Below are 11,817 nucleotides of genomic sequence, written 5' to 3' on the forward strand. Positions count from 1 at the left end.
ATTTTTTTGGAATTTCACTTACATTCTTTAAAGGTGTGTAACGCTAGTTTGAATTATGCGAGTATTTTTGTAAAGATGGTTTTAACTTCTTTTTATTTCTATGAACATGTTTTGTAAATGTAACGAACATTTTTTTTGAAGTGTGTGAACATTTTCTGAATGTCATGAACATTTTGATCAAATGCTATCAACATTCCTAAACTTCACTAGTATGTGTGCACACACAACGCATCTATCCTAATTTACAAAAAAAAATATATGAAAAGGGCAGAAGACTTGCAAGAGTGAGTTAAGTCTCGAGCACCAGAGGCAAGACTGAATTAAGTCTTGCAGCAGGTGAGAAAAGGCCCTTGCGCTGCATCCATACGAACTGACCTAACAACACACAGTAAATGACATGTTCCTAGAACCGCTGCATGAAAAAATGAACAAATCCAAGAAGACCGGTAAAGAAACATAGAAGAAAGCTAGTGATGAAATGCAGAAAAATGAAAAGAGAAAAATGGAAAAAATCAAATAAAATAAAAATCCTGAAGAAAACCAATGAAAAACAGAAATATACTACCTTGCTTCGATTCTAGGGCTTGATGGACTTTGCTCATGTCTAGAGTCTTGTATTATATTGCAGTGCCATGTCAACGTTAAGCTAGAATCGAGGGCCTTGTTTCACGGTTTTTTGGATTTTCCAATTGCCTTGTTCACGGTTCTTCTTGGATTTTCCTATTGCCTTGTTCACGGTTCTTCTTGGATTTTCCTATTGCCTTGTTCACGATTCTTCTTGAATGCCGAAGAACCGTGAAAAAAGGCCCTCGCCCGACGTTGGCATGCACCGCAACCGCAATGCAGTAGTACAAGACTCTAGACACGAGCGAAGGTCCATCAAGCCCTAGAATCGAGGCCAGGCGGCTGCCGCGGCGGAGACAAGGGAAAAGGAAATCGAAGAGGGGGCGGTCGCAACCATGTCTCTCTGGGCCCTCGGTTCGCTCCTCACGCGGAGGTTGTCGCCACGCGCGCACGCACAAGCGCTGGGAACCCGAGGATCGGCTGCGGGGAGGCCGGCACGCTTTCTCCACTCCTGGAGGAGCCTCGCCGTTGGTGGCGCTGTTGTAGCCACGGCTGCGACATCTGGTGGATTCGCGTTTCTGTATGTAAGAAAGACACAGATGAGTCAGCTTGCAAGGTGATTGGGGACGAGAAGGAGGTAACTGTCACGAAGCCCGGAAAAATCATCAGCGACGAGGCGTGCAACGATCGGAAGGCCCGACATGAGGCGACTGGTGGCAGCGGGACCCTGCGGGACATGGACGCGGAGTTCGAGGACTGGATGAAGAAGTACAATAAAACATACTTTGATGAGGCCAACTCCACCGCGCGACCCCAACCGAACGTCCGTTTTGTCAGCATTCTGTCCGTTTGGGTAGGGCAATGAGATCGTGCCGGACCTGTCCTGAGATACGGTGGCCGTGCGCCCAGCACGCGGACGCATCTTTTTACCCCATTCTGTTTGCCTCCATTTTCAAACAACAACGTTTCAAATACTAGCGGCCGGCCTAGTTCACGCCAGCGGCCCTAGTTCACGCCCAGCAACAAAGCCAGCGGCCTACACGTCCTCACCGGCAACACAACCAGCGGTCAGCAACACATCCGGCCTTCAAAATGAATAGTTTTGTTCGTCGGCAACACAGCCAGCCTTCAAAATGAATCAGGTTCTCGCCAGCACACAGCTAGCGGCCCAGCGGGCAACACCCATGCCAGCCTCCATAAAAAACGGCCACGGCCGATTGGACGACCTAGTTCAGACCGTCAGCATCGAACATCTTCTTCTGCCTGGCCTCGAACTAGCTCCTCGTCTTGTCGCTCATCTTGGTCAAGTCCATGCTCATGATCGCAAGGGCGACCTCCTTCGCTTTGGTTGCGGCATTGGTGGCCTCGATGTTGAGCTGTCTCTGCCTGACCTTGACGTTCTTGGCCTCGATGTCGAGCTGCCTTTGCCGCGCCGCCTCCTCCATGTCGATCATCCATCTCTTGGCCGCCTCCTCCATCTCAAGCTTCTTCCTTTGAAGCTCTAGGTACTGCTTCATTTGCTCGTCCTTGCTTTGCCGTTTCTTCTCATCCCTCACATCCTTTTGAGACATCATACCATGCAACGTCTCATGCAAGGCCATGGATGAGGCATCACGTATGTCGTCCACCTTGGAGTTGGTCTTGCCCCTCGGCCTCTTCAACGCCTCGCCATCTCCACCTCCGGCGAACTTGGCCGTCTTCTTGCCTCTCTTCCTTTGAAGCTCACGGTATTGATCCTTGCACTTAGGACAATTGTTGATGATCGTCCAACAATGCGTAAGAGTGAATGGCTTGTCATTGTGCCGGGCCTTGAATGCTTCCAAAGATTGAAATGCCTACACCACAAGATCAACAAGAATTGGACATGCAAACATGTACAAGGACGAAGTCACTTGGCCGTAGCAAGGAAAGGACTAGGATGAGGAGAGCATACCATGTCCCCAACGCCAAGACCACTCACGGGCCGTGCTTCAACGCCCTCAAATGCGGCGCAATATTTGTTGCACTCTTGTTGGATGAACAACCACCTCTTTTGAATCAAGGTGATGTCACGGTTGCTTGTGATTTGGTAGGGCTCAAACATCTTCCTTTCATGAAAAGTTGTGTGGACTCTCGTCCAAAAAACTAGGCCCTTTTGTTGCGCGCCCGTCCTCGGATCTTGGCTAATCTCCATCCAACATTGGCAAATCAACTTGTCCTCATCTTGTGTATATGAACCCGTGCAAATGCTCTTCCTCCTCTTTTGTGCTTCGCTCTTTGGGTGAGCTCGTCGATGAACAATGGCTCGCCACTAATATCAATGTCATTGCCTTCTTCTTCATCACCATCACCTTCGACATAGATGTCATCGTCCTCATGCCACGAGTCACCATGGTCGTAGTCAGCACGGTCGTCGGCCTCTTCATCGGCAGTGAACTGGCCGCGACCATCCTGACTTTGGGTCTCCTCAGGGTCGTAGACAGGGACATGCCCACCCTCGTAGATCACTTCCTCCATGAAACTGGTCGTAGTAGGGGTCGTCGGCCGGTGGCGTTGGTGTTGGCATTCCGTCAAACAAGACGCGGGGGGACGGCATGGTACCCGTAAACGGCGGCCGTGCTTGCTTTCTTTGCATCTCGACGGACGGTCGGCCACCGCTGCTGGACCGAGGGTGACGTTGAGGTCGATGACAGCCGCCGGGCGCGGGGTGGATGGCGCGATCACGCTCACGTCCGGCGATCCCGAGAAACGGGTCTGCCCGTCGTGCCTTGGCGGGGGAAAGCCGGGCGACATTGGCGTGGTTCGCGATGTTGGCGACTGGCGGTGCGAAGGCCGGGCGACCGAGGAGCCTGTGCTCGCCGGACCAACGGCCGCTGCAGAGAAACTGGCCGGACGACAAATGCCCATCATGAGGAGGGCGTGCGCTTTGTTGACGATGGCCTCCTTCTCCTCGACCTCGGCCTTGCGCCGCGCGGCCTCCAAAGCAGCGCGGTCGGCAGCGAACTTGGCCGCAGCGATGTTTTCCTTGGCGACCGCCCTCCGGCTCCTCTTCGCCGATTCCGCGTCCAACTTGACGATCTCCTCCGGCGTGCACTCCGACCGCGGCTTCCTTGGCGCCTTGCCCTTCTTTTTCTTGGCCATTCCGGGCGGGTCGACGGCCAGCCTGCCGGAGTTCGGCCGGGTTTCGGCCATAGACGGGGGAGGGAGTGGGAAGGCGGGACGTGGGAGGGTTTGGGGGCAAATGGTGCCAAAGGGGGCCCCGGGGGGGGGCTTGTTTTGTGTCATCGACAGACAGGCTAGGGGCGGACAAGCGCGCGCGTCCCGCCTGTCCGCGCGCTGTCCTTTTCACCCCAAAATCGGCGCAAACTTGGGTCGGGGATGGGTCGAAAGCGGACACAAAACGGACAAAAGGACGTGGGAGGGTTTAGGGGAAAATGGCGCCAAAGGGGGCCGCGGGGGGAGGGAGGGTTTGTTTTGTGTCACCGACAGGCGGGCCAGGGGCGGACAAGCGCGCGCGTCCCGCCTGTCCGTGCGCTGTCCTTTTCACCCCAAAATCGGCGCAAACTTGGGTCGGGGATGGGCCGAAAGCGGACACAAAACGAACAAAAGCCCGTTTGCTTCCGCGCACTGGGCCGACCGATTTGTCCTTTTTACCTCAAATGAACGGGCGGATAGGATGGGATCGCACAGTGGAGTTGGCCTGAGGAAGAGAAGGCCATGCGGTTTCAGTTGTTCAAGGCCACAGTCGAGCTCATCGACTCAGGCCGCTCCCAGTCTGCACGAAAGAAATACAGCTTTTTTGCAGACTTGACACCTCAAGAGCGGGGGAGACTACGTGGAGTATCTCCGCCGGACGAGGAGTTCTACAAGTTCCTCAAGTCTCGTCCCGAGTTTATCAACTATCACAAAGGACTTCCTGGAAATAAGGCGTGATCGATCCAAGCCGGCCGTCGTGAAGCAGGCAAACCCGCAGCCACATGCACACAGGCAACTCAAGTATATGGAGTGCGATTAGCTTACTGAATTCACTGGCCGAGTACCCAAGTTTGAAGTTTCTGCCTGGTTATGGACTAGAACTAGATTGGTGTCTGCTTATTTGATACTCGTATCCAATGCAAGTGGTAATGAACCTCGTGTAGTTAAAATAAGAAAGCTTGGACTCCTTTAAGTTTGCTATATGTTGACCTGAATCATGTGTTGAAACTAAACAACGATATTATTTGCTCAAAAAGAAAGGATTCTAGAGTGTAGACATGGACATGTGTCGACACGTTCAATGCAAACCATCGGGGTTACTTGCGCATTTACAGGTACGTCTAGTTATCTTTATAGTTTTGTGCTTTAAATCTAATTTTTGCATTACAAAATATATGTCTTTGCATTTAAAGATAATCATTATATATAGTTGAAACTTCCATAACAGTGCATTTGAAGACACAATTTGATAATAATTTATCATCTTAGCCTATGTCTTGGAGTATGAGTTGTGAGAGATCTAATGTGTATGATTGTTTCTTTATTTCTAGACACTAATGGAATCGCCGAAGATGTCTGGTTTCAAACGTTTGCCGAACGCTTTTCATTGGGAACTCAGCAATGTTACCCGTTTGCCGAACGCTTTTCATTGTCGAGCGCCAGGCAAAGAAACTCGGCAAACACCTGATCGAAGGGACCCACACTGGACCACACAACGGCTGTGTGACATGGGGAAACCGTTGCCGAGTTTCCACACTAAGGGAAACCCGACAAAGCCTTGACCCTCCATCTCCGTCGCCTATAAATGGCCCACATCGGAAGTATTTAGAAAGCAACACACGGATATTTAGCTAGTATTTGTAAATTGTTTGCTTGGATATTCCATCTACATCAGACTGCAAGAGGGTGTGCTTTTGACAAGTATGACACATAAGAGGAGTTATGTGCAAAATAGTCTTCAGTTGCTGGTTAGAAATCCCTTTTTTTTCTTATCTCTGTCGTCCGCTATTGATCCAACAGCCCACATTGGAAGTTTGCATATTTGCAGTGAGTTTCAGTTTTCAATAACATTCAAGCCATATAGTCTGAAAAATCTCATACAAAAAGGTACCTCTTCTAACAACACATCCTTCCAGAATCTTGTTCTGTCCATTAATTACCAATTACCTTTCTACAGAACTTATACAAAACTAGAAATGACCGGAGTCAGAGATGTCTAAACCGGTTATATGAGAAGAATGATTGTAAAGTGAATGGTTTGCGGAGTTTGGAGGTAAACCGAACCAAATCAAAGTTTAAGTTGTTACCTAAAAGTCTAAAACTCTAGAACAAGTTCAGGGAAGCAACATGAACCCTAGCTGCGCATCCAATTTGGTGTAACTTGCAAGGCCTGTACGACACCTGTTTTGGTGCAGCACCAGGCCAGCTGGGACACAATGATCCATCTCTTGTGGCAAGGCCGCAAGGAAGAAGGAAGCAATGGTTGACAGGTTGACTAATAAGCTTGGCGATATTTGCCTACAAAAATCGAAGTAGTAGTGCAGTACCCATGTTGATCAATCCATTGTTGTCAGAGTTTCAACACCGATGTTAAAGAAAACACTGCAGTAAATTCATATGAACCAACGTGATACTACATGGGGAGTGCTGCTCACACAGTCATACACGAAATTGTGTGGAGCAAAATACTGGCGTCTGCTACTTGTTAAAGGTATATGTCCTCTGAACATAGGCCGGATCCTTAGTCCTCACTACTGGCCTGCTACTAGTAAGTTTAAGCTAGATTCCTTATAATTAATCAATTATAATCTCCACCAGTCTTCCATCAGGCTATCATCTCTCCTCGACCTGCAAAGCAGAACAAATATGCAACAAATGCTACTAGTCAGGATGCAGATTGATCACCAATAAGGCAGTCTTTTTTTCTCTTTGCAGGTACCAAATAAGGTAGACAGGTAGTCTAGTAGCTAGTGTGTTCATACGCACGACCTTAATCACCATTCACCAGAGTGCAGGCTGGGCTTCAGGCCTATGCCTTACACGTCGGGGAGCTGCCGCGGCCACAGCCGTAGCGCTGTCAATTCCTCCTCCTCCACCTCCGGGAAGGATCCCCCGAACGCCGTCGCCGGTAGCTTCGGCGCCACAGCTGACGCCTCCACAGCAGCACGCTGCTGCCCCTCCTCGCCCATCTGACAAATTAAGAGTGAAGACACATTCAGGAAGCCAGTACACAACCACAATAGCAGCTTAGCAGGCAGGCAGCGCGATGCGAATTACCAGGCGGCGAAGGAAGCTGTTCTGGTCCTCCAAGGTGTGCACCTACGTGTCAGATGCACAAGGCCATTCACAGTTAAATTCCGGATGAAAAATTGCTTTGTGTGCCTCTGAATCGATTTTGGTTCTCCTAAGATTACAATTACCTTGTGGTATGATTCGTCCAACTGTTGCTCCAGCGGCTTGTCCTGCACACACACGAGAATGTCATATTGCAGTTCACTCAAACACTGGGCACGTGAGCGACACAGAATTTTGTGCAGTGCTGCAGCACGTGTGTACCTTCATTTCACGAACTTCACCCAGCACGCGCTCCAGTCGCTGCTCCAGATCATCGAGTTCCGCCGCCGTCGCGGCGGATGGCAGGTCTTCTCCGGTCTGCCTCCTCACGCTGACCTCCAGACGGTCATGCTCACGCCTCAGCCCTGCGATGATATCCGCCAACGGTTGCTGCTGTGTGCAAAGAATCACATAGATCAATCAGACATGCAAGCATGCAGTTAAATGTGTGTATGTATGTTGTACATGACTGGAGGTGTTTGTTTGTTGACCTGATCATCAACATGATTTATCCCCTGGAACTGGAACTTGTGGTTGGTGATGCTCTCGTAGCGCTCGATTAGCTCGCTCCAGCTTAACAATGACAAGTCAGGTATAAACATGTCACAACTAATAGTATATTGTACACTGAATATGAGCATAAGCATCTGAATCTGAGCAGAAGATTAAAATCAGAGCTAAATTCGAAAGCATCATCTGTCTAACTTGATCACAAAACACAATTCGAGCATGCCAATTGCCAATACTGCGGCTGGCTAGGACGATGCCAAAGATGGCCGGTCAGCGCGTGACGGAAAGGACGGAGGACGGACCTTGTGTTGGGGCTGCAGTAGTCGAACAGCTTGCCGGCGCCGTCATCGTCGAAGACGAGGAGGCCGAGATCGACGCCGCAGAGCACGGCGAGCTCACGCGCCTTCTTCAGCAGGCCGCGGCGGCGCTTGCCGAAGGTGGCCCGGCGCGACACGTCGTTGTGGATCCTCTTCATCTCCGTCCTCCCGCGGCCCATCTTCTCTTGGCTCGGAACGCGGGGAGCGATCGACGCCGACGACGAGCTAGCTGGAAGAAGAAGAGATCGAGCAGCAGGTCAGTTCCATGCATGGTGCTGGAAGAAGAAGAAGAGAACGCGGGGACTCGTAGCAGGAGAAGCATTGTATGTACCTTGTGTGGCACGTATCCTGTTCTTCTTCTTCTTGGTCCTTCCGGGCAAAGGCTGTAACAACTGAGACTGAAACTGTGAACTCGGGTGTGCTCTCCTCTCCTCTCCTCTAGTGATAGTCCGTCGCCACGCGCCGCCGTACAGTCGAAATGTAGTGCAAATTCCGGGAAGTTTCGCCGGCGACTAGAGCTTTTGACCACCCCGCTGCTTCCAGGAGGCAGCGATCCCGGCCCCTTCCAGTGTACCGTGTGACTGTAGCAGTAGCAGTAGCAGTTCAGGTGAGACAATGACCGGTCTGCCCGTCACAGCCGACCGGAAAGCAAGCCACTCACCGATCCTCTCCTGCGGTGCGCGTGGAAGAAAACAAAAGCGGCGGCTGCGTTGCCGGTCTGGGAAGTGGTTGGGTCACCGCGCCTCCTTCCGTGCCGAGAAACTTGCCATTTCCGGCGTAAAGCGAAAGCGCGGCCCGACAGTGAGTGACCCCGATAAGATACACCGCGGTGACCGTTGTGTTTCTGCGTGACCAGCGCACGGTAATAAGTACTATGTCGATCGTTAAATTTCCCAAAGCGCGTCTATCCATTTCACAAAGAAAAGCATGTCTATCTGTGGGAGTTTGCGGGCTCCTGTTGAGTATATCAGCAAATTTCCAATTAATTTAATCCACGAATAAATCATGAGCATGATCAGGTTGGAGCATCTCTAGCAGATCCTATAAAATGCGTTACTGTAAATTTCATTTACGAGATACTGTAAAACGATTTTGCTATACCGCGGACGGCACGACAGAGCAGATCCTTCAAAGCATACTGCATAATTTAAACATACTACATAAACATAGTTCGCACAAACTTAAACATACTAGATTAAACCAATCTAAACTACTCATCATCGTCCTCGACACTAAGATGATACTCCATCATGGAGTTGGAGAGGACGAAAGCGAAGTCGTACTCCTCCTTGGCCGCCTCGAGCCGCGTGGCGACACCTTCGCCGCAGCCCACTCGCGTTCCGTGGTCAGCCAGAGAAAGCCGCGGAGGCGATCGAAGTTCCTCCACGTTCGTATCCTGCTGCTGCGGGAAAGGGCGTCGCGCTCCTGTGCCTGCACATGGTGACATTCCTCCCCCAGCGGGTGGATGGCAGAGCTCCCGGCCCCGACATCATGACGGGCCCGCTTGTGCGGCGACGAGCCGCCACGGTCTCGGCCACCACGCTTGTGTCCTCTGCTAGACATCGGGGCGGGCCTTTTGTGGTTGTGTGTGCTGCCAACGACGGCTGGAGGGATACGGATTTGTCGCTAGAGTGCGAGATTGCGATGGAGGGGGAAAGGGGATTTGCCGGATGCGAACCATAAAATGCCACTAGTGCAGAACCGGCCTTTAGTGCCGATTCGTAACGGCCTTTAGTGCCGGTTCGCCAACCGGCACTAAAGAGTGAGGACTAAAGATCCCCCCCTTTAGTACCGGTTCGTCACGAACCGGCGCTAAAGTGCAAACATGTGGCACGAGCCAGGCCCGGGTGCGCGTAGGGCTTTAGTACCGGTTGGTAACACCAACCGGTACTAAATGTTTGGGTGTTTTTTTTTAATTTTTGCTTTAGTTTTGTGTTTTCAATTTAATTTAGTGATTGTTTTACATTATAATGAGTTGTTAAATCATTAGGTGAAAATAACGCGGATTAGTTTCGACTGGAGGATCTAGCTAGCTAAGTGATCAAGTATATGCCATATTGATATTATACTTGATCACCTAATTAGGTGATCAAGTATAATATATATGGATATGACATATATATAGTTGATCACTTAGGTAGGATCCATCCAGCTGAAACTAATCTGTGACTTCTTTCATTAAATAATATAATAACTCATCATCATCATCATATTAATATAAAAACTCTTGCATCATATCATCAACATACTCTAGAGCTAGCTAGCTAAAAATCATCGTAGTCGTCATTATTACTATTTAATCATCATAGTCATTACCGCTATCTAATCACGGTAGCTTAAAGAAGAAACATTCAGTTGTACCAGAAGCAAAAATATCATCAAATTCAACATGATTGTCATGATATTATAAGCGTTCATATATAACACCACAAAAGCAAATCACTCTTTGAGATTAAGTTCAGAACGAAGAACACGGACATGAAAGGATAAGTACTAAGAGCAGCATGAACTAGCTAAATCACTCCTGCTAGCTACTCTCTCTCTCTCTTTCTCTCTGGTAAAATAGCATAGAACATATATAGCTCTCCTGATTCATCATACTAGAGCATGCAGATGAACCTGTCTCCTAATCGTGGGATGCGCTTCTCATTGCTGTCCCCTAGTACTTCTCAGCGATCATTAATAATTTTCCTCCAATCTTTCACTATTAAGCATTCATCGCTTCTAGAAATCCTGAATGCATTCATGTGCAATGCAGGATATCTTGGTCGTAAGCTAACAATTGACATGCGACCTTTAGTCTCGATCCCCTGAGGCACAACTGTCATCGGGAGTCCCTGTTGAAGAACATCGTATAGTACTCAATTAATATACTTAGCAATGAAAGTTTAGCAAAAAAATTATGTATGCAAAAGATGCACTGAGAACAAATAGTAAAAAATCTTACCATCATTCCTAAATAGATATGACCGTAGTTCAATACCATCACTATTGGTCGCACATTTTGAGTACTAACATTTCTAAGTGCAGGAAGAAAATTTGTCTTGACAGTATGAAGATCCTCAAGCCATGAAACATAATGACTTATCTCCTCGTGGTTTAGTTCAGCTCCGGGACAGTAGTAGGTCCTGTCTACCAAGCGCCGGACATGTTTGCTTGAATGGAGATAAGATGTCAATAGAAATTAGTTGTTAATTATTTTTGAATAAACAATATCAAAGACAAAAATATAGTTGATAAGAACTCACATGATGGTAGAATTGGAGGCGTCTGCACATCGACCCATATGTCTCTATTACCTTCAATATCATCTTCCGGGCGAATATCAAAGGTGATAACCATATCAGACTCAAATGCATAAGTCTTGCATAGTGCTTGCCAAGTTTTGCATTCCAAATAGGTGTACATGTGTGCATTGTATACTTTGACGTTGAAAGTATAACCATGCTCAGTCTTCAGGTAAACTCTCTTTACCTCCATAGTTTCCATATCATTGAAACCTATCTTATCCAAGACAAAACTTCTTGCATGGCAGGGGATGTGCTATGAGAATAATGAAAATTAAAAATTATAAGTCAGGCAAATGAAGCATATATAATTCATGCTTAATTACGAAAACAGACTTGTCGTTGTGACTTACTGTATCGAATTCGAAGGTCTCATCCAGCTTGATGCTAAATCGCCTATCATCAGCAAGAAAATTTCTGTCGCACTGGTCGCGCTGGTCTTCACAGTATTCGCACATAATAAAAAAAAATATGTCGTCAGACGACATTTCCTATGTTCATATAGGCGAAACATTAAACACTTACTAATTCAACTAATTCAACTAAGCATTTACTAAAAATAAACTAGTTATATTAATTCAAACAACCTCATATATCTAAATTTTAATTAGTTCAAATAATCTCATATACCTAAATTTTCTTCCTAAAAATAAACTAGTTCTATTAATTCAACTAGTTCAACTAAGCATTTACTAAAAATAAACTAGTTCTATTAATTCAACTAGTTCAACTAATCTCATATATCTAAATTTTCTTACTAAAAATAAACTAGTTATATTAATTCAACTAGTTCAACTAAGCATTTACTAAAAATAAACTAGTTATATTAATTCAAATAATCTCATATACCT

The 11,817-nt window shown here is 47.7% G+C and overlaps 1 protein-coding gene across 1 annotated transcript; it reads right to left on the reverse strand.

The window, feature by feature from the left end:
- Nucleotides 1–6,015: 6,015 nt before the first annotated feature.
- On the reverse strand, nucleotides 6,016–8,139 carry LOC119280870 (MADS-box transcription factor 29-like). Its single transcript, XM_037561571.1, has 8 exons — nucleotides 8,011–8,139; nucleotides 7,665–7,908; nucleotides 7,344–7,425; nucleotides 7,075–7,242; nucleotides 6,939–6,980; nucleotides 6,796–6,837; nucleotides 6,508–6,707; nucleotides 6,016–6,366 (listed from the first exon to the last, which is right to left on the reverse strand). The coding sequence occupies exons 2-7, from the start codon at nucleotides 7,856–7,858 to the stop codon at nucleotides 6,555–6,557; spliced, it is 681 nt and encodes a 226-aa protein (XP_037417468.1). The 5' UTR covers nucleotides 7,859–7,908; nucleotides 8,011–8,139; the 3' UTR covers nucleotides 6,016–6,366; nucleotides 6,508–6,554.
- Between the last annotated feature and the right edge of the window lie 3,678 nt (nucleotides 8,140–11,817).

This window comes from Triticum dicoccoides, chromosome 3B, assembly GCF_002162155.2.
Source record: "Triticum dicoccoides isolate Atlit2015 ecotype Zavitan chromosome 3B, WEW_v2.0, whole genome shotgun sequence".
NCBI lineage: Eukaryota > Viridiplantae > Streptophyta > Magnoliopsida > Poales > Poaceae > Triticum > Triticum dicoccoides.